This window comes from Acanthaster planci, linkage group LG07 (assembly GCF_054643075.1).
Source record: "Acanthaster planci isolate LZ-2023a linkage group LG07, COTS_SCS, whole genome shotgun sequence".
In the NCBI taxonomy this organism is placed as follows: Eukaryota; Metazoa; Echinodermata; class Asteroidea; order Valvatida; family Acanthasteridae; genus Acanthaster; species Acanthaster planci.
The window spans coordinates 13884954-13907006 of record NC_141783.1 but is presented as its reverse complement, the minus strand read 5'-3'; the positions used below and the strand labels follow the sequence as shown (position 1 = coordinate 13907006).

The window sequence follows — 22053 nt, the reverse complement described above, 5'->3', positions numbered from 1 at the left end:
TGGATATAAGAGTTGAGCTTTCTCAGAAGTTGATCTTCTCGAATGTTGTTTTGTAGACTTTTTTATACAGAAATATATCTGCTAGTTTGTTGTCTTTTCACAGGGTGGTTTCAGCCGATTCTCTTTGCCAACCCCTCGAGCCCAAGCTTCCCCAGTAACTGATCGCAGTAGCCGTAGCAGCCGCAGTAGTCAGAGTTCTGTAACGTCAACCGATGGAAAAGATCAGGAAGAAGAAGAGGAGGAGGAAGAGGAAGAGGAATAGGTTGATGACGTAGACTCTGATGTTTCTTAGCACTTTGCAATGAGGCATAGCTTTGCATGCAGGTTATTTAGCACAGGGATATGTGACCTTTGACAGAGCAATGTTCAAAAGCAACATTTTCAGAAATTTCTTGTACACTAAATAATACACACTCCTGTCACATGAATTCATTTTTTTCTTTTGAGTGTTATTTCTTATAGGCCCTAAACCCCCAAAATGCTTTGTGGGGGCGGAGCAACTTGGGGGACAAAAGGCAATAATTATTAATAATTTTGCTTGTATTCAATTAGTACTATATAGCTCAGTACTTTTAAAATGAATAATATGCAAACAGGTGCATTCAATAACATGCAATAGTTTGAGACAGATGATTAGTTTATTTATTGATTTCATAGCATTTTATGATATAGTATTTAACTATAGTATTTAATTTGATGACAAAAAATCTACTTATTTATATTTGTCATTTATGCAACTTTCTATTCTTAAAATATACCTGTAATAAAATAATGTGAAAGGTTCTCAATACTTTCGCTGGCTTGACGAAGTATAAATGTATTAAGTGTTTAAAATGGCATCGCAGTCAACAAAACTGAGGCAAAGATTTGGCTGAAAAGATTCGGAGCCTTAAATCTTCACCTTTGATCTGGGAGCCATGTTTGAATAAATATATACTGTTTGATGATTAATCAATCGGATGAAGGCGCTACAAAGTTAATGATGTAAGCGGAGTGAAAATGCATGCTACAGGGGTTAGTTAAACGGTTTATAAACAACATTGTGTGGTTTATGATTAAACCATTTGAAATGTTTACAGGACTTTAACCGATTGTTTGAATGCTAATGCGGTTTGATGACGATGAAAGGCAATCGCAAGATGTGACCTTAACCAAATCAGTTTGTACATGTAATTGTGAGAGTCAGGTACATGTATTGGGTTGATGGGGAAAATTCTGACAGAAGCACGCCAGTTTTGCAAAATAAAAAGCACGGATGTTTGCAGTTGTAGTGAGAAGAACTTGTTAATTACCAATCGTGGCTGAAAAGATGGTCTAGTAATGGTACCAATATTTTTGTCATTACCGTAAATTCCCACATAAAGATCACACGTGAACTGTATTTTAACAGTAGGACCTAGTAGTACTAAACTTCATGTATAATAAGTCCTTTATTTACTTTTTCCAAATCTTGTATTGTAACTTTGGTGCACACTTCATATTTTAATGAAAGGTTGTTTGGAATTATGTTACGGATATCATGGTCTCATTCCAAACTGAAAACATTTAATCGTGAACCTTGTATGCTTGAGAAACTTGAACCATGGTTTTTGATTAAGTCCAACCTATCACAAAATATAATCATGATCTGAAAAGTGTACATACACAACAGCTCATCTGTTCATCAGATGCGGAGTTGTAACCCTGGTGAAGATAGTCACTGTGTATCATAAACCAGTATTGTCCTATTAACTAGTTTAGTTGGTTTTAAAGGTATAAACCCTTGTAATGGAGGAGGAGAGACTTGGGCTGGTTACCACCCATGAGGTTTTTTTAGACTGGTGGAGGCACTGAACGATATGTAAACTACGTTCTGGCATGGTACTTAGAATGCAGTAACTTGACTCTTTATGACTGCGTTATCTAAACTAGTTACAAGTAAACCGGTTTTGAGTTAGGTATAGTTGATGGTTTATGATGTGAAACCTAATGTGGCTTTCATGGCAATCGATTGCTTTATTGTATGACTTGTTCGTTTATTTCATGTGGTCGTTTCCCCTTTAAAAACAAATGCTTACGATTAAAACTTGCGTGGGTTGGTACCAATTCGCTGTTTAACAAAATTAAAATTTGTCGAAAGTTTTATTTTGTTTTGGTCATGTCCTTAAGTACTTTGCTTTAGCTTTGTAAGATGGGTCAAATTTCACCGCACCTATTCTCTGATGACTCGTGACGGAGTCTTTCTTGCAGCATGCAACAGATGTAAAAGACCCACGAACAACTAGAGTGTGGCAGAACTTAATTTGGAAACCACATACATGTGTATCTCTGCGCGTGCAAGCAGCAGCAGCACGTCTGTGGCCCGAAATTCGCACAAGATTGGAGAATACATACAATGTACGTTTCCGCTACCGTACCTACAGGTTGTGCTCTTTAATACTTGAAAAGACTGCTATAAAGGTCATAAACTTAGCACCACAACAAGTTTTGCTGGGAACAAAATCATCGCAATGGACGTTTTGCTTTTTACAGGCACGTCAGATCAAATGATATAGCTACCACACCATTTCTGAATTACAACCCAACAATTACTGCCCAACAAAAAATCAGGCTAAGTTTGATTAAAAATTGTTCTTGTTAGTCAACAAGTGGTCTATGGTTTACCGAACTTCGCCTGAGCTGAGAAGCAGCAGTAATTAAAATACACGTGTTCATGTTGTGACCTATTTAATGGGACGTTGTGTTCCGCAAATGTAGTGAAGATGGATTTACACCAGAAACCCTTTACAGGCTAAACAGCTGTGTAAAGTTTGCTGTGGTCTCAAAACGGTGGGCAGATCGAATTGCTCAAAAAAATTACCATAAAAAATGGGCGTCACAAAGTTAAGCCACGCCCACTAAGAGTGGTTTTCACAATGGCGCATTATTAGGCAGAAGCAGGGCATGATGGCAAGACATTTTATAGGCAACGATGGTATTCCATTTTCATGCCCGGACTATGAACTTCCCTCGAACTACACCGAGTTCATTTGTCCCAAGATATCCGCTATTCATGCCCACTCTCTCAAGTTTACTATTTATAGAAGCTCCTTTTGTTCAATTCGAATAATAGAAACCTGGGAATGCACCAAAAATAACGACAGAGTCACTATATTTAGCACCAGATTACAAGGCCAATTTCAAACTTTTGTGCTAAAGACTCATTGTTACGTTTGCCAGTTGAGTGATACACAAAGAAATAAGCCCAGAGCGTTTCCAAATTTAACTCTGCCACCTTCCACGTGCAGTCTGTAACGGTCTGGTAGCCAGCGCTTCGTATCTGCTGATTGATTACCCCGCCCCCCCCCTTCCAACGTAACTCGGACTGAAAGGGATTTGTGGATTGGTATTACAGTCTTGTTACTGGCTTCCCCCAGCCAAGTTGCCGAGCTGAACACAGTTGGTGTCAGTTGATATTGTTAGACTCTAGATATGCTGGACATGGAGCCTTTTTTATTATCTGAAAAAAGCAGCAAAATGCTGAGGATTGATTCTTTTTTCCTCCGTAAGAACGCACTTCTTATGAACAACACACTTATGAGAGAAATACACAAAGCACATGGCAAATGGTCTTTTGAATGCCAAACTGAAAACTGATGAATAAAAAATACCCGAGCTTTCGTAAAGCCTGAGGCAAGGCGTTGGCGCTCGTTCATTGGCTGCGCTGCCTTGCGCCGTCTCATAGTGACGTCACGCGTCTGACCAAAAGATGGCGTCCATGTGAAAAAAAAATCTTTTCGCCACCTTGTTTCAGATTGTCCACTGGATGCGAAAGTGGTGTGCAATATTTTTTGGAGAGAACGCTGGCAGGAGGGCTGCATATTTTCTTACCAAGGACTACAGTGCGTTTATACAGGAAAGGGTTAATTAGGACGGGGAAACTTTCAGTACGGTGTATAATGTAAAGAGCTCTCTGGAACTCTTTATTTGCCAGTCACGTAGCTACACTTCACCGAAGGAGGACCTTCCGTAGAGCCGACGACGATTTCATCACCTTAACGCTCATTACCGTATTTTTGGCTGGCTGCGACGATCAACCTGGGACTTAGGAGCCTGAAAACGACTAACAGAAAGCGGGTAAGTGGAATAAATCTCACCATTAGTGGTGTAAACTTTGCAGAGAAACGTTTTCGATTATATATCAAATGCAAATAATGGAATCCCCATACAAAGTCATGTAGCTAGGCGAACTACTGCTTTACGCAAAGAGTGTTAGTAGCCTACAGTTTTGATTTGCAAATGAATCAAGTACCCAATTTTGGTGAAAATACGCAAACTTATTCGTGCAGAAGTGGATCATGCTGATAACAACTCGTGACCGTAAAGTTCAAGCTAATTACAAACAAATAGGCCTAGAAGATACACTTCGCCGATTTGGAAAATTGGCCGTGATGGCTATTGAAACCCTCAGTTCGTAGGATTTTTGTTGCCAATTTGATGTCCAGAAGAAATACATAAATTCATTCATTAATTGAGAGAATAAAAATAAAAATGTCAGCATGTTTAAAAAGCAGGTCACTGAGTTTCAAGTCAGTCACAGGAAAAGATACGTGAACTGCGAAGAATACGGGCCTTAATCAAAGGACCATAACATTACAAATTCACAACTTCCTCTGATCTCATTTTAGATAAACTCTCCGAGTGGAATTTCGCAACGATGAATCTTACAGTAAGTAGAGCCTGTCATACTCAGAAACAGGTGAATGACAGCTTGACTGCTGTGGAGAATTCTGTGTGAAAATGGCAAATACAAGCGCTTGCTTTCACCGTCAGCCCTAATTAACACTCTACAATCGTCCAATTTCAATATGATTTTACATACACCCAAGGAGTAAGGTGTTTATTAAATGGTTTTAAAATTCAAGTGAAGAAACAAGATTCGTTGCCTAAAAGAGAAATGTACCTAATCCACCAGGAAAAGGGAGAATGTGAAAAATAATTTGTAGTGAATAATTTAAATTAAATGTAAAAACACTGAACAAAACTTGTCAAGTGGGGTCTTTATTTAGTTGCAAAAATTGTGTACGTACATGTACATGTCTTTGATATAAACACAGACCATCGTCGGCCATGAGACAGTGATTCGATACGGTTTTCATACCACACTTGTAATTTGGTCACATTGAATTCCTTGAGAAAATGCAACCCCACCAACACTGCGTACTGGAGGTACCGTTCAGACCACTCTGAACACGGCCGATTGTTTCCATGCACACGGTGATAACCTCTGATAACCACGGGCCTACGGCGGTCACGCTGTCTTCCGGAAGACGAAATCAAAGTTTGCCTTTAATATAATTTCCAATCACAGTGATCAAAATTCACCTTAAATGTATGGCTACTCAAAGACAAAGTCTTCAAAAAGTGACCAAACCCTTTTAATAAAAAAAAAAACACCCTAGCTTAAATGTCATCATACTATCATTGATATGTATATTATATATATATCGGTTGCAACCAACCGCTTATCGCCAATACTGCAGTCTGCAGAAAGTTGTTCAATATCAAGCTTCTCGCCCTCTAGGAAGATTTTGTCCAGCTCACCCGACGCAGATAAGAAATTACATGATCCTATGGAGAACAGAAATTCACCAGACAATATATACTTTTCAGCTGAAATGGTTCATTATAGCATTTTAACACCACTAATCATTCATATTTATGATGTCATCTTAAAACTGCATATACCGCATCCATAACAACTATAGCCAAGCTCTGTTCAGAAATTTCAAGGGTTTTTCTCAATTTCACCACATTACGGGTCACTAATTTGTGACGAAAACATCAGGCTTTACGTGTAACTGTCATAAATTCAAGGCAATGTAAACATAATTCCATTCAGTGTGCATCTAATTAGGTGTTGGTCGTCTAGTCTAGAAAAATCAAGACTATACTTTTAGGGACTACAAAACGTCATGAAAGCTGTACCTCCAACAGATATTACCCTTTTGTTTCCAACATGTTAACTTCATGTGTCCCACACAAGGAATTACAAAGATGAACATGCAAAGAAATGACCGCAGCGGGAGTTGAACTTTCGTTTGAATCACACTACCAACTACCAAATTTGAAATTAGTAGGCCCCATTTTACGGTTCCGTCCCAGTTTGTCTTTTTACAGTAAATTCAACGGCACCTGAAACAAAATCTTAACATTTCGCGAGTGCAGTAATTTATATCACATATTTTATCGTCTCTTTTACAAGCTTAACTTTTGGAGAATACTGTCCCTTTTCACAGGACAATTCTTGAATTCATACGAGTCACAAAGCACAACATTTCCATTGATCGAGGCTCGGCAATTAGCCGGACAGGAGGCTTGCGTGACATGGGTGGTTGAAAGTTGATGTACATGTACGGTACGGCACTGATTTCAATTCCTTTCTACAGACCTTGTTCTTGTCAAGTACCGGGTCTTCATGTATTTCAGAAATTGTTACTCCACATTTAACAGGCTAGACAAAACGGTTTACGAGACTTTTACAGACAAAATTTGGCAAAGAGAATTTCACTGATCAGTCACCTTTCAAAACTGAGACGGTTTTCCAACAAAGCTTGCTAACACTGTAATAAAAGATTTGATGCTGTTTGTTCATCCGGTTCCCACCGGCGATGACCGGTAAAAAAAACCACAGCAGGCTCGGTCGTTCATACTTCACGATGCGGTCCTATAAGCTCACACAGGTTTTTCTGGAATAGGCTGCTATGGTGGACATAACTTCTGGAAACAAAATGCAGTTGTTCATGTTGGCCTCCTCTCAACCCAATTTTCATGCTGTACTTTTCCAGCCACAGTTTTTCAACATTATTTTCTCACATTTTGTCATTGGAAATCGATAGGGATTGAAGGGGGTAGACTAAAGTACTAAACCAACACATTTTAATAGTACCTACTTGGGGAATTGGAAAGTCTGATTTTACGTAAGCGTGGTAACTTTTGGATCCGCTCGAAATCTGATTTTATACGCCTGCTGACTGACTTTATAAGTTCCACTGCTTATATTTTCATATGTTCAAATTATTGATTAAACAATCAATTCTATTGTAATTCTATTTTTTCTAAAGTATGATAAATACCTCATTAAAAACAGACAGAGAATTTAAAAATCCAAAATATTTTTTAATTACAGGTTTGGTCCTTACCCAGTATATATTTATAAACCCTGTATACTCAGTACTTGTGCGAGAGCTTGCGAAAAAATTCACAAGTTCATTTGGGTGGGACTCGAACCAACGACACCGTAGTCTATGGAGTCCCTCCCAATTTTTTGTCGCAAGCTCTCGCACAAGCACCGAGTAAACACTGTTTGTAAATATACAGTGACTGGGTAAGAGCAAAACCCGTAATTTAAAATTAACGTCTCCCCAAGCCAATCTTGAAAAGCAACATATTTTTGTTTGAATGTCGATGTAATTTTTTCATTGTCAGACATTCCTTGAAGTTATCCCTTTGTCCCTGGATGTGGTCAGTGCTTTGACACCTGCTTGCAAATAGTTGGTGGCAACTGCCAACAAACTGCATGCAGGAATTATGCTGAATGCTGACTGGTTCAAATATTTTCCAGTCCAGTGGGAATAACCTTGAGAGAAGGGTCCCAAGCCAAATCAACCCAAACCTCGCCCACTGTTAATGCGCGACATGATGGGAGTCTTTCAACAGCCCACCACTGCATCCACTGTTCCGGCGTGAATTAGAACGCCGAAGGTAGGAGGCTAGGGCAACTGCGCATGTGCGCACACATTATCCTGTAGTTTTCTTTCTTCAAAATTGCAAAATACATAGAGGTACATGTATACATAAAGTACATGGAAGAGCGGCATGGCTTGAAACTGCCGTTTTGGGGGCAAGTTCGTCACGTCGCATTACATCAGCTCGCCGCTTGGTCTGGAGGAAGCGCGATCCACAAGAAAGCATCCCACACTGTGACATTTCTACTTGGCAAGTAGCGCAAGGTGTGCACAGCTGTTGATAAGAAGTTTTTTTTTGTCGTAGTTGACCTTTAGAGCTTTCTCTCTCTTGAGTCCCCGCGTTGGGTCTTTTGGACTGAAAGGTGAGTTGTTTCCGTAAAGTGGGGGCACGTATTTAAATAAGCTTGAATTCGCTGTACAAAGGAGTTTGATTAGGTTTCGTTTTCCCTTTTCCCGTTTATGCCCATACTGATGATTATGGGTAATTCCTGAAATTGGGGGTCCAAAGTATGACATTTTCGTGACCCTGTTACATCTGACCTTTGTTATTTGACATGAAAATATCACCGGAATTGATTTCAAACTATTACTATTTGTTTGGCAGGTAACTTACATTAATTCACCACTCTTGGAAATTGGAAAATGTGTTCTGAACTTACAAAATCATATGTCAATGTGACAGGGACACGAAAAAAATGCGCCCCTCATTTCTGGAATTACCCTCAATCCATCAGACCGGCGGTAAAGACTTGTTCGGAATTCATGAGCATTATTTCGTGCTGTTAAAGCATTACTGTTAACAAAGAAATACTGATGGTCTCGAAGCCCTGTATTTCTTAAGATGCTGAACACTAAATCTTTCGAATCTTTCTCAAGAGTCTGTGCACCTGCGCTACAGTTCGTAGTAGGTTGGATTTTGTTCGTGATTTTGACGCTTGCGGTGCTGTCGCAAATGCGTCAAATCCACAATGTTTTAATCCAAAGTGAAAATACCTATAAATTCACTTTTAAGGTTTGCCCTGTACCCAGTGTAAAGTTAAAAACTCCACTCTGGCTGGCAGGTGCTGATTTCAGAGGTATTTATACTGAAGAATTAAAAATGGAAAAATAAAGCGCTTCTAAAATAGGCTTCTGGGTGTTTGTTACCTCAAAGGCAACCGATTTTGCTTCTGTGAGACAGGCATAATCTACACAAGGAACTAGGCCTATTTCCTATTTGCTGACGTTCATTTGTAAGGTGATTATCATTATTATCTTGAACTATTGTTTAGACTGCCAAACTTAGAGCTGTGTTTCATAAAACCTTAGCGATGCCTTATAAAACCAACGTTCCGATACAATTTGGCACGAGCTTGCCACGTCACCGTTACATAAAACAGAAAATTCACACGGCACTGTGTCGAATTGACAGTCGTGCCTTTCCAATTCAACAATGGGTCATTCGATACCAAATCATCCAACATCACGTGAACCGGCTTCGGTTTGCCTGGAAAAAAATCGAACAATCCTTTCACACACCGAACGAATGGGGAAACGTTTCGGTGTAACAGCTTTTACGTTATTCCCGAAATGGCATCTGACAGTCCGGGTGCTATGCCACGTTTTGACACCAATGCTTTAGCTGCGTCTTTGAAGACATATTTTTTTTCTAATGAAGATATAAAGTTGAAAATGGTGTGAAGACGAATTCTGGCCCATACTTAGACATGTCTGACCCTACAATACTTTCAATACCTCTTTGAATCTGTGAGCTATGGACCCAATGAATCCCAGGTACCGGTATAGGCCCCTATGCCTCTTAATTTAAAAATTACAAAACTATTGAAAATAACAATAATAATGTGTCCGAGGGGTCAAGCAGTTCTTGGGGGGGGGGTAGTCATTCAGAGGTAGTTTATGTGTCGGTACATGTACTTTGTTTAGGCTTCCACTCTAGTGGGGATCTGATTACTGTGAAAATTGAATTCCTAAATGTTTAGGAAAAGCATTGATGATCCCTCTCAGCCAAAATGGTTTGCTGATATCGCGGGCTTCCAGTTCTCGAAACAAAACTACACTGAATGACAGAAAAGTTCAGGATTTGAAGCTTTTAGATTGCAGAATCTATAGAAAACGGGCACGAATTAGCCTCCCTCGATTTTCAGCTTTCCAACTGAAAAAGAGAGGAATGCAGACTTTCAGTGCTGAAACTTTCTTTTCCTTCGAGCACAGCATTTTAAAGACTTTGATATTAGGCAAGTCAGGGCTAGATCTGGTCGAAGGAGTTTAGAATTGGCATGATTCAACAGTTGGCCCAGCTATTATTCAAATTATTTTGGTGACTCGCTCACGTATATCTCGTAGCGTAGCCACGCTCTGAATCAAAAGCCAGTATTAAGTAAAGACATGGGCTATGGTCGATTTAGTGTTAATCGTGTTATTTTAAGTACCTGGATCATTTGGATCACCTTGGGAACCAAATAAATGGGGGGACACATCTGTGAAGTGACTGAAGGAAAATAACGGGGTACATGCACAAGCAAAAGCTGGGAAGAGTTACGTTTTCGTGTTCCCCAGTAATACTAATCAGTGATACAAGTCATTCAAAAAAGAAGTCTCATATCCTGGCATTTGAAAAGCCTCTTAATTCAGCCAAGTTCCAAACCTGATTTGATTTCGCTTTCCTGGAGGCTTTACCTTTTTAGTTTTGCATATTATGTTTAAAAATATAAAACAGTTGGAAACTGTGGAGAGGGTACAGCAACTCGGGTTTTATTGGGTCATCTCCAATGTGTGATTTGAGCGCCAATAACTATTGCACTTTATATACTGAGTGTGGCGCTGACTGCTTCCTTATTAAAATTCCCTTTGTCAAAGTAAGCCTTGGTTGCCACACGGCGTCGACTGGGTCCTTGATGGTCACCCAGAGAATTCAAAGGTGGTCAAGTGGTGATTGAAGGCTTCAATGGGCTATTGTGGATTTGGTTGCATTTTTTTTAGTCAGTGGGAAGATTTTTAGTCGGTAGGGTAAAGGTTTCAAAACAGAAATGAGTTGACCCGAAAATTTTGCCGTTCTTTTTGTGGGCCTAATTAATATTCTTGAAATGAAATCCAAAATGTTCTGCATGTATAATGTCTAACTGTTTAAAAATTGTTAGCATGTACATGTACATCCACAGACCCGTGTAGAGGATTTGGGGTTTAAACTTCCTCCTGGGCCATCAAAAAATCAGGATAATTTGAAGAAGGCAACAGACGCCTTTAAAAAAGCTCTCCTGGACAGCTGAACTCTCTTTGTACCCACACCCACACTTGTCCGTTACTGAGGCCGATGTCGTTTGACAGAGGTACGCACAAATTCCAACGAATTTGCTGTGTGTGAATTACATAAAATGCGACAGACTTCCAAAATGTCATCATATTTGTCTTACCTAACCATTCTTATTCCAGGGAATAATCCTACATATAACACAAATCGAAAAAAGTACTCACCTCTTTCCGTTTCTCTCAAAATGAAGCTACACATCTCCGACAGCTGTCTTCGTAAAAATATATATTCCAGAATGATATTCCTTCCCTTTTACACACACAACAGCGGAGTGATCCATTATTCCGAAATAAGCTAATTTGGTTTCAGCTCAGTTCTGTCCAGAAGTTTCCTCAGCTTCTCGGGAAACTCAGCCTGACGTTCCAACTGGTGAATACGTCCATGTACTGTCGCAATTAGGCCTACTACACCAAAAGAGTGGCTTTCGTCAGTGTATTTCTGTCCGCTGTACATTTTCTTTGTGTGCGTGCCTACACACTCAGTTCCAATACGTTCGGTATGCGCATTGTTCTAAGACATCCGGAAAATTTGTTGTTGTCCAATGGGATGGCTGCCCAGTTGCATTCCTAGATGAAAACATGTCGCCGATTTCTCTCGGCAGGACAAAAATAAGCATGGATTTTTGTATTGAGTGTTAAACATACACGTTAAATGCATTCGACAATTTGACAAGGTTTGGGACAACTAAATTGATTTTCTCAAATGACTGTTTAATTTTTAAGGCAAATTTTATTTAGTGCTAATTTCAAGTGTCGGGAGTGGGTTGATTGGGGATGACGTGAGTGGAACTTTTATGTCAGAGAGAAACGCGAACAAAAACGATTCGATAATTTTCGTTCAGAGTCGACCAGAACCGTTTTGCTTCCTCCTGGTGAGAAAACCTACGACAACGTCTTCTGTAATCACAGAGTGTTAGGCCATGTTCATCGTGCTAGTAATCTAGGTTCTTTCGTCGTAGCCTCCTTGCAGGGATCGTGTGCAATCGTCAGGCCGTGCTGCACTAAAACAATTCTTTCCACCGGCACAGAGAGTGCGATAAAATCGTAATTCTGCAGTAGAACAAGACAAGCGACTGGTGGACATTTTCATCCGAGGCCTTGCTTTGACCATGAATGTACATGTCCTTCACCGACGCTTCATATACTGTCACAGAACTCGCATGACTTGACAAGAATGACTGATTTCGAGTATTTCATTTATATGCAAACTGCAACGTTTCATTGTGCATATAATACATTGCTTTAATTCTTTTTAATCTACACTGTAAAAACGCAGGGCATTTTTTGCCCAACTTTTTCGGTAGGCCTACCAGGTGAATCGCTCAACTGTTGGGCAGAAAGATAAAAACGCTGGGTAAAAAGTGGTAGCGAAAAACGGTTGCATAAAATGAGACAAGTTTGTCCATATCTCAGGAGAAAATCAAGGCGGTTGGGGAATCTGTTAGCCCAACAGTTATAAGGCGATTCACCTGGTACCTAACGCTGTGTAAAAAAATGGCCCAGCGTTTTCAATCCCATGATGCATTGCGAATGTCGAAAGGTTTCCAATGGTCTTCCTAACACGTCTGTCAGCAGATAGCAATAAACTTCAAATCGCAGATTAAAACAAAGCACCAGGACCGTCGACAGGGCGACTTAGGTTTAGCGCTAGAGGGCGGGGATTGTGAACTTTACGAACCCCAGGACGTGACATTGGATCCGCTGAGAATGCGGCACGAGAAAGCCGCCTGAATCTGGAAGAGATTATCTCAGTCTGCGAGGACCGAACACTTCTCGCTGGTTTTGTATTTCCCAAACGACCGGAGGAACATTAATCTGGGTGGCGACCAAATCTCTTGGGGTAATGAGCGGTGCTGACCTTAAAGGGGAAATCCCGAACCCCGTCAATCTTTTTATTCAGTCAAGAGAGCGACACAAATTGGGTGCTTTGTGACAAATGTGTAAATATACAATTGAAGTGCGTTTCCCGACGTGTGACCCCGCGATCGCTGTGGTACTTTGTGGGCTCTTTTCTCAAGAAGAAACCCATGCAAGACACGGGGTTCCCGTTCTGTGTCTCCAAGGGAGATGTCATCGTACTTCCGGACTGGTGAACGGCACAACCCCCCTTAATCTTTCGTAACTCACCACTTGACATTGTTTATTCTTAGCCTCCCATTTCTGTTTTCGACGCCATGCATAAACTGGATTAAAAGTACGTGACTAACCAGTCTGATTGATCCTTTAATTTCGGAAGGTTCAACAAATTGTCCTGCCATTGGTGAATGGTGATCCATGTCAGGTTGATTCATCACCGGAAGGTCATAAAATGCGCAAAACTTAACTGTTTGGTTAGGGATGTGTATACGGCACATTGAAAACCCCAGTAGAATATTCACTCTTGCGTTGGCACATTTTGACTTCATCTCGGTGTTGGATTGGTCCTGATACTTAAAAACTAGACCGAAGATCGGAATCCATGCTCCGAACTTCTAATTTGGTGAACCTGCAATTACATAAGGCCAATTCTTTTTCAATTTTTGTATTAGTATAAACTACCCAACTACGTTCTTTGCGCCGAGGGAACATTTGAACTTCGAACGGCAAATCTACGATGAATGGAAGCACTCAGCCAGATATCGCCGGACCGAGCGGTGACGTCTCGACGCCCCGTCATGATGCGACGTCCACGCGCGAACCAACCAAAGATGAGTTGTGCTGTGGCTTCATCTGTTGCCATCCACGTTGCCTCCAACGGTTTGCCTCTCTCAAAGTCTTCATCCTTGTGGTGTGTCTCCTCCTGTGCTTCTCTGCTGCTGCCTTGGCCGTCTTTGAAGGTCTAGTCACCACTATCGAGACCCGCTATCAGCTCAGCGCTTCGGAGATCGGCCTCAGCGCATCCATGTTCACGGCCGGCACGGCGGTGTCTACCGTCATCGTCACACACTTCGGGGGTAGACCTACGAGCCGCCGACCGGTCTGGATCGGGCTGGGTGGGCTTTGCCTAGCGGTTGGCGCGGCCCTGCACGCCCTACCCCAGTTTGTCTTTCCCCCCTACCAACTTCCATCCTCGGTCCTCCTCGAGTCGTCTTCTGATAACTCCTCGGAGGTTCGGGGTGGGCTCTGCAGTGCCAATTCAGGGACAGGCGATGACGCGTCATGTGATTCAGAGGAGCAGCAAATACTCCGAGACAACAATATCGCTTACATCATCATTGTCGTCGGCCAGATTCTCCTGGGTGTTGGTTACGGACCACTTGTGCCACTCACACTGGCTTACGTGGATGACAATGCCGCCAGAGGAACAACTGGTTTAGCATCGGGTAGGTGAAACCAAACAGTTATCGCAAATAGTTGAAAATTCAATTTAATTATTTTGATGATTTTTTTTACGGTCCGTACATTCCTTCATTAAAAATTCTTTCACGAACGATTTAGTGAAAAAGTTGCAAAAAACAAACAGTTCATACAAACCATATCATTTAACACTGTACGTAGTTGGCTTTATTATCAAATTGTCGAATCGAAGAGGTGGCAATGGTGTGATAAGCTTGTATTTTCCGATTTAGGCCTTCTCGGAAATGATTGCGACATAACTTGACCCATCTCGATACTACTTAACTCCATTCATGAAGAACCTACCCCCATCTTATCTCAGGAATTCTCGAGAGCATGTTTGGACTTGGAGCTATCGTGGGCTTCCAGATCGCCAGCGCAGTGGTCAGTCTCTGGGTGGACTTCTACCGCGTCGACGCCGCTACCTGGAGCGGGCTGACGCCACGGGACCACGACTGGGTGGGAGCGTGGTGGCTCGGTATGATTATCGAGGCCATCGTCTTCTTCGTACTCGCACTCCCACTGTTTGGATTTCCAAGACGTCTTCCTCGAAGTCACAAAGAGAAAGATGAGGATCCACCGAAGGCTGAGGCGATCGATTTGGGCGAAGATGGAAACGGGCATGTGAATACATCGGCACTCAAGGACTTGAAAGGTAAAAATAATAAAATAAAAAGGGCACTTTCCAGTGTTGTCATCGAAATTTTTTGATTCATTATTCACATCACGTTTCTTTTCCCACAGACTGGCCTGGGTCCATTTGGCGTCTGTTGAAAAACGTGATTTTTCTCCTAGCGTGTCTCTCCTTCATCACAGAGGGCGCCCTCATCTACTCACTGGCTGCATTTTTCCCGAAGTACATGCAAGTACAATTTGGACTTGATGTTTTCATGGCCAACCTAATAGCGGGTAAGGAACTGAATTCCCCCTTAAACTCATAAGACATTACACATTATGAGAACGAACAGAAAAAAAATGATGTTACGAACGAAGTTTGGAACGATACACTTCACTTTTTGAAAATGTACAGCACTACAGGGCTTTCGTCAAACATCAAACTGTTAAGAATGAAAGAAACTTAACTGTTTCTACAACAACAAAGGTTTGGAAAGGGCTTTGATTTTGTCTTTAAAAACGCCTTTCTGACTTAAATGTATTACATTGAGGAAAAAGGTACTGTGTTGTGTTGACTTTACTGTAATAAATACACTTTAAAGTTATTACACAAATGTAAAAGTCTGCTGTTTTTTGATTACTTTTTCTGGCAGGTTTTGCCTTCGTGCCACCGTGGGCTGTGGGCGCGTTGATCGGAGGCATCATCGTCAAGAAGTTCAGTCCAGGCATACAGGGCTCAGCTGCCATAGGCGTCGTGTCCGCCGTACTCGCCTGCACTTTTGCTGTGGCGCTCATGTTCGTTGGATGTGACAATCCGCGCATCGCTGGCGTGACTGTGGGATATCAGGGACACGAGTGAGTGGAAGCAACAGTGATGCCTTGTCTTCAACTATCAACCTTTTCCCTATTCTTTGTTGATCGAACAAGGCATTGCAGAATTGACCGATACAAGGAGCCTTTTCCTTTTATCTCCCCCAGTTTGGGCCCCACCACTAGTCTTGAAGCAGCGTGTAACACTGACTGCTTCTGCCCGAGCGAGACGGCCTTCTCTCCGCACTGCGGCCCAGACGGTGTGACCTACTTCTCTTCGTGCCATGCAGGGTGTGCCAAGATGACAGAAAACAAGGTATGCAATCTTACTGTCAGTCCTGCTTCGATCTGAAAAAGTAATTGAATTTAATATCTGATTTGATTCTAATAACATACGCAACCCAGAATCCTTCCTGTGGCAGCAATAGGCTGTAGGTACATAATGAAGGTTCGACAAGGACATGAAGTTGAAAATACGTTTGGAGTGTTGTACTTTTTTCGTATGTTTAAAACAATTAAACTAGAACTTGTCGTATTTGCTCGCTGTAATTTCATAAAGGAAGACTGGCAATTTACAATGTTTTGTATAAATCTCTGGCTTCTAGACATACACAGACTGTTCATGCTTGATGCCAGATCCCGCGACTGCCTCTTCTGACGTCACGGTTTCACCACCGCCCGCTACGTTAACCTTTGGCCATTGTCCATACGCTTGCACCAATAAGGGGGCTTTTATCGCGTTGATGGTGCTGTGGGCGATCACATTAAGCTCAGCCACGTCCCCGCGGATCATTGTCATCGTCAGGTATTGCGTGTAAAATTACAGTCAACAACCCCATCATACATTACTGATTTTACCGACATCAAGGCATGATCACAGCACGACAAGACCGACTGCAGTCTACACCAGCAACTGGCTCAGTTTTGTCCGTTGTTACTTTCTTCCAAAAGGGAATGCATTTTCTGAAGTAAAAACAATCTTATGTCCCAAACCCTTGAGAGTTTTGAAGTGAATCATAACATTTGGCCGATGACAACTGCTGTTCTTTTGTTATTTCTTTAGCTCCGTGCCTCCGTCTGATAAGTCCTTTGCGCTTGGTATCAGCCGGGTACTCATGCTGCTAATTGGTAAGTGTATTATGAAAAAGTTAACCAATAACGCATACATGTACTGATGGAATAGCTTGGCAGCATTATATCCAAGACTGTCACTTTGCCAACAAAATATGGCCAGATTCACCACTGTGTATCGAGAAACCAGAAACAAGACAGGCAAGCCAGGTTAGCCTTCAGGATAACCCATGCGCTAGCTCAGTGGTAGCAGTGGTGTATCGGGCAGGGGGGAGGAACTGCCCCCGTGGTAACTCTCCATCTCCTCTAGAAGGGCCTGCGTACGTATAGCCAAGAGGGGCAAGGGGGCAGCTGCCCCGGACCTCTTGTCTTACCTCCTCTGCGAAGAGCCTAGTTACGCTACTGGACGGTAAGACTCGCACATTGAGACACCAGGACCTGAACGAGAACAGGCACCATAAGGCAAGGCTTCTTGAAGATAATTATACCAATGGGCACGAGTGCAAGCAAAATGAAGACCTGCATTGAAACTGATGACTCACAATATAAACGACGTACTTGCCCTGACGCGTTGTTTTGTCTTTTCTAACAGGCTCCCTTCCCTTCCCGTTCCTATATGGCGCATACATCGACTCTGCCTGCTTCGTCTGGCAAACCCTGTGCGGTCAACGCGGCTCCTGCGTCATCTACGACATCGAGCAGTTCAGGCGCACCATCTACGGCTTAACGACAGCGCTAATTGCTGTGCAGTGTCTGGCTTTTGCAGCCATTTGGCTGATCGCGCGGGTGAGAGCGAGCCGATCCGGGAATTACACGCAGGAGCACAAAGTGGCTGAAACGAAAGCCGTGGGAAAAGACAGCGCCCAAACAGCGCCCTCTGACGGCTAGCAAAATGATGGCTACGCGCGTGACAGTGACTATAATTCAGGCTATTCCATAGTCTATGGGCTATTCACAGTAGTGCACCTCCAAGAGTTTGCAACGCGCTGGTCAATCACAACGAGCGAAATATGGGCCGTTTTCCAATACTCAACTTCGTCTCCCTCTCAGGCTTCGTTCCCAAATCCAATCCCCGATTGTGGGTCTGAAGCGTTTAAATTACATTGAATTACTGTAATTTTTGGCTTTCTTGCATCTTATTTGATGTTCTGTGGCACTATTAGACTGATTATTGCGCTTACAGCTTCAAAATCAGCTAGTATAAAAGTCTAAGCCCGAGGCGGAGGCGAAGTTGAGTATCGGACAACGGCCCTGTCCACCCTTTCCAAACGCGCATTGGGTCGACAGATTTTGCGCATTGTGATTGGCCAACGCGCTGCGTACTGTTTTCAATGGACAAGACTGTTTTGCGTATGATTTGACAACGTTGCGAAGCCTTACATCGATAGGAGTAGAGCTGACCATGTAAATAGCTATACTAATTAAGTCTACGTTTTGCTAAAACACAAACTACGCTTGGCCTACCGTTACACTTTAGCAACAATAAACACTACATAAATAATCAAGTAAAAAATTCTAGGTGAGAATAAAAGTCTCGTTCCATATCGACGACCAGCTTTGCCCAACAGTTCCCAATGATACACACTGGAACGAGTTATCACGATCATGACTATCAACTTTGCCAACTGTCTTCGTCCAGTCGTCAGGGTTATAATTATGAACGCGTTAATACAAACATTACACTTTCATGTGGTGGGCGTACAACGTCTCTCTCGCTTGATTGCCCTTTGACAACAGGAAATCAAACCCCAATTCAAAATTGTGAATAAAATACATCGAAATTGAAGAACCGGTTTAGCTTCAAGAAAAGGTACTATCACCTAAAATGGTATTTTCTTAAAACCATAATTTTGTCCGAGTTTTGGACGCCACTTTATTTTCGTTTGGAGCCATACATCAATTATCCGTGCGTTCCTGTGTCTATTGCTGTCAGCGGATCATTATGTTTTGGTGTTGGTATTATTTTAGCTGTGCGAAGTGATAATAAAGTAGACTGCTACAATATAAACGCATTTCTATATGGGGGTGGGCAATGTAACTTGTGTTTGATAACTACGCTTTTTTTTCGTGTGCTACAGATGTAGTCTTGTGGGTTTATGGGTGAACTAGGACAACAAAGGGTTATTGACCGGCTTTGCGTAGAGCAGTGCCATTTTTCTGTTTGGTGGCAAAACATTAAGCTACATTATTTGGTACTGCAGTGTTTAAGAGGGGGAATATAAGTCAGAGGAAATCATATGTGACCTGTCACTAAAAAATGAGCTGAAAGTCGGAATTTTCAAAGATTGAGATGTCGCTACATGTATTTTTGAGTTCAGCAGAAAAAGGACTCTCCAATGGCATGTACATGGAACACTTAGGGTAGAAGTATAAGGTGACAATGTGACATTATTCTGGCAGCTTTGCGTCTTTGTTCCAGACATTGTTTCAACATTTCAGACCAGGCATGCATAATGCTTTTGTCAAAACTGCTGTGAAAATGACATTTTTATCTAGGGCCTATATGATCCTGCGAAATGTTTCGAATTAAATAGGAGACGGGTTAGTCTTTCCAAATATTACAAAATCCCCAAATTAACCTCCACTTCAATATGATTTTGAATCTTCAAAATAGGAAAGAACGGAATGTGACTTTACGCTCATTTTGTCATGACGGGTCACATATGTTTGAGGATCAATACGAACTAAAATTGAAAGGGTTATGACACAATTCAGAATGCGTTTCCACGTGATGTGATTTCTTTTTAACATTTAAGTCACAAATACCCCAAAAAACGAAGATTTTGGTGAAGAAAAAAACCCCGCAGGTTTTGAGGCAAGGGGCAAAGAATTACGGCCACTATTTATCCATGAGGTATGGCGGACACACTAGGAGGGCGCTATTTGGTTGGGATAAAATGCGTTTACTCCAAATTTACCCCCTTGAAATAGCGCCCTCCTATAGTGTCCGCCATGCTTCAGAAAAGGCTATTCTACAGGGTGCAGACCACTAACTCAAGTGAGATTTTTTTTTTAGCATTAAAAGTGCCCCCACAGTATCTTTTGAAAAGGGAGATTGTTTGGCCTCCAAAATGGTGAGATTGTGTAAATCGTTGCCAGGATCAACTCCCTGGGTCTTTGGGCTTTCATGCGAGAGCAGAAGGGCTAAAAACTACGGTTGAAAAATGGTCCTAAGTGCCCGAGAAAGTTGAGGGTTGCCACTTGAAAAATGGCTGCAATCAGACTTCGGAAAAATCACTTTTTGGGGGGTGATTTTGTTTTGTGGGAATAATTAAAACTGTAATTGGTTAACCCACAAAAAATTGAAAAGAAATTAAAAGATAAGTAACCAGACAAGAATTTCATTTGTGTTTCAGAAATCTCAGGGATGTTGGCGTGCATGCTATTGGGCCCTGAACGGTGCTGATTTTACACTGTTTTCAATGGGGCTTGAATTTGTGGACTGGACCCTATACAGAATTGTGCCACTGCTGTGAGGTGTGGACCATTATGCTGCGTCCCAACTCATCCCGTAAACAGGGCCCGACGTACACGAGTCCGTCATATACAGGAGGAGTATACGTCGGGCCCTGTTTACGGGTCTGGATCCCAACTAACCCTGGCTGCACCGTACGCGTGATGTACCGCCCAGGCATGGTATACAGTTCCCTCTAACCATGGAAGGAACTACGACTGCATTCTTCCGTTGAAAGTACATTATTCCAAACTCACCGTGCTACGAGAATCTGCCTCTCAAACCACAGGCGTTGGCACAAGTTCACAGCTGTAAAACCATGGAGCTGGTAAAATGTAAAGCCACAAAGAAGCCCTGTCTCCCTGCGACCCATGTATGATGTAGCCTACTCGCGCTTGCCGCACGAGCAAATAGTATACACACGTGCTAAAATTTCTGTATTTACTTTCGCCGGATACCAGCCGGCCACAAAATCTCACGTACTGTACAAAGTGTCCGAAACGGGCTGCCAGAGCTACGGCTAGGTCTATTGTCTATGCGTCTCCACGCATTTCCAATGGAGCAAAGACCTAGACCTAGCTCTAGACAACAGATTCGGATGTAGCCTTAGCTTCACTCGTCGCCAAGCTAGCTGCAGCGCCCACACGCCGCCTGGGCCAGGGTAAGCAAAAATCGCTTCGAGCTCTCTTTGCACTGATCTCGAAATAAGTGTCTCATTGGCCAGATTTGTGTGACCTGCGACCCTGAGGTCATCACTTCCTTTGCTTGTCTCCTGTAGTTACATTACCATGCAGCATCTTAATCACCTCTGGCAAATGACACATTAGGCCTATATACAACGTCATCAATTTAAAGTAGGCTACGTATTTTCCATACTTATTGCTGGGCATTTTTCACTAAAGCTCGGCTCCTGAAAAGCTTAAAGACGTACGTATAAACCGAGTTTTCCATCAGGAACGGCACGTATTCCACACACTACACACATTTCGTTCACAAACTTTACACTGGTGTCGCAGTTTTTGCGCTATCGCTGGATATCATCATTATGACATTTTTGTTTTTTACACAAGCCACCTTCGCTGTCACAAGCGGATAAGAAGCTGGCAGCAAACAACCTACAACGTTCCACGAGTCTGCGGCTGTAACCCCTTGTGATGTACATGTATTTCCTTCACAGTAACATTTTTAGTTGATTTTTTACTTTATTTAACCCACAGGTTCTGTATCTTGATTGGCCGAGAACAAGTCTCACGGCGTTCGCTAGTTTAGCCAGTTTCTTGCTAGTTGTGCACGGCCAAATGAACTACACCCGCAGGCCGCAGCTAGTTACTGTAGTTCTTATTTAAATAGGAGTATTCTAATATAGGCTAGTTAGGCAAATTAATCAGTTGTTATAAAATAAAATATTGACTGCTTCACGGTGTAATACACCTAAATCCTCCCTCAGGCGATCACCCTGGGAGGCCAGCTTACAACAATTATGATCAGATGAAGCATTTATTATTATTTTGTATAGGCCTACTACAGTTTGGAAATGAAAGGTCACGCAGCGAGTTTCCGGATGGAACCCTCACGTGGCCAGGCCACGGACGTCATTTATTTAAAAACAAATTCCATATAGGTCATTATACAAAGGCTTGCCTGCCATTGTTTAACCAAATTGTTTGTGCTAACGTAGTTACAATGGCACGCGGGCAAACGATTACCTCTTTTGTATTCGGCACGGCAAGATGGCCCCAGATGGCGTGGTCGCTGGGCTACAAAGGGCATTGCGAT

At 42.2% G+C, this 22053-nt stretch overlaps 2 protein-coding genes across 4 annotated transcripts in view; both read left to right on the top strand.

The window, feature by feature from the left end:
* Positions 1-2108, top strand: part of LOC110980848 (myosin heavy chain, striated muscle-like) — a 61299-nt gene extending 59191 nt beyond the window's left edge. For all 3 annotated transcript variants that reach the window (XR_015426073.1, XR_015426072.1, XM_022237866.2), the window contains exon 43: positions 104-2108. The gene's annotated coding sequence lies outside the window, so the exon portion shown is untranslated. The remainder of the gene's footprint in view (positions 1-103) is intronic.
* Positions 2109-3383: 1275 nt separating this feature from the next.
* LOC110980849 (solute carrier organic anion transporter family member 2A1-like) lies at positions 3384-18835 on the top strand. Its single transcript, XM_022237867.2, has 9 exons — positions 3384-4095; positions 13541-14314; positions 14650-14982; positions 15072-15236; positions 15596-15797; positions 15921-16068; positions 16358-16557; positions 16816-16880; positions 17416-18835. The coding sequence occupies exons 2-9, from the start codon at positions 13606-13608 to the stop codon at positions 17709-17711; spliced, it is 2118 nt and encodes a 705-aa protein (XP_022093559.2). The 5' UTR covers positions 3384-4095; positions 13541-13605; the 3' UTR covers positions 17712-18835.
* The last annotated feature ends 3218 nt before the right edge of the window (positions 18836-22053 follow it).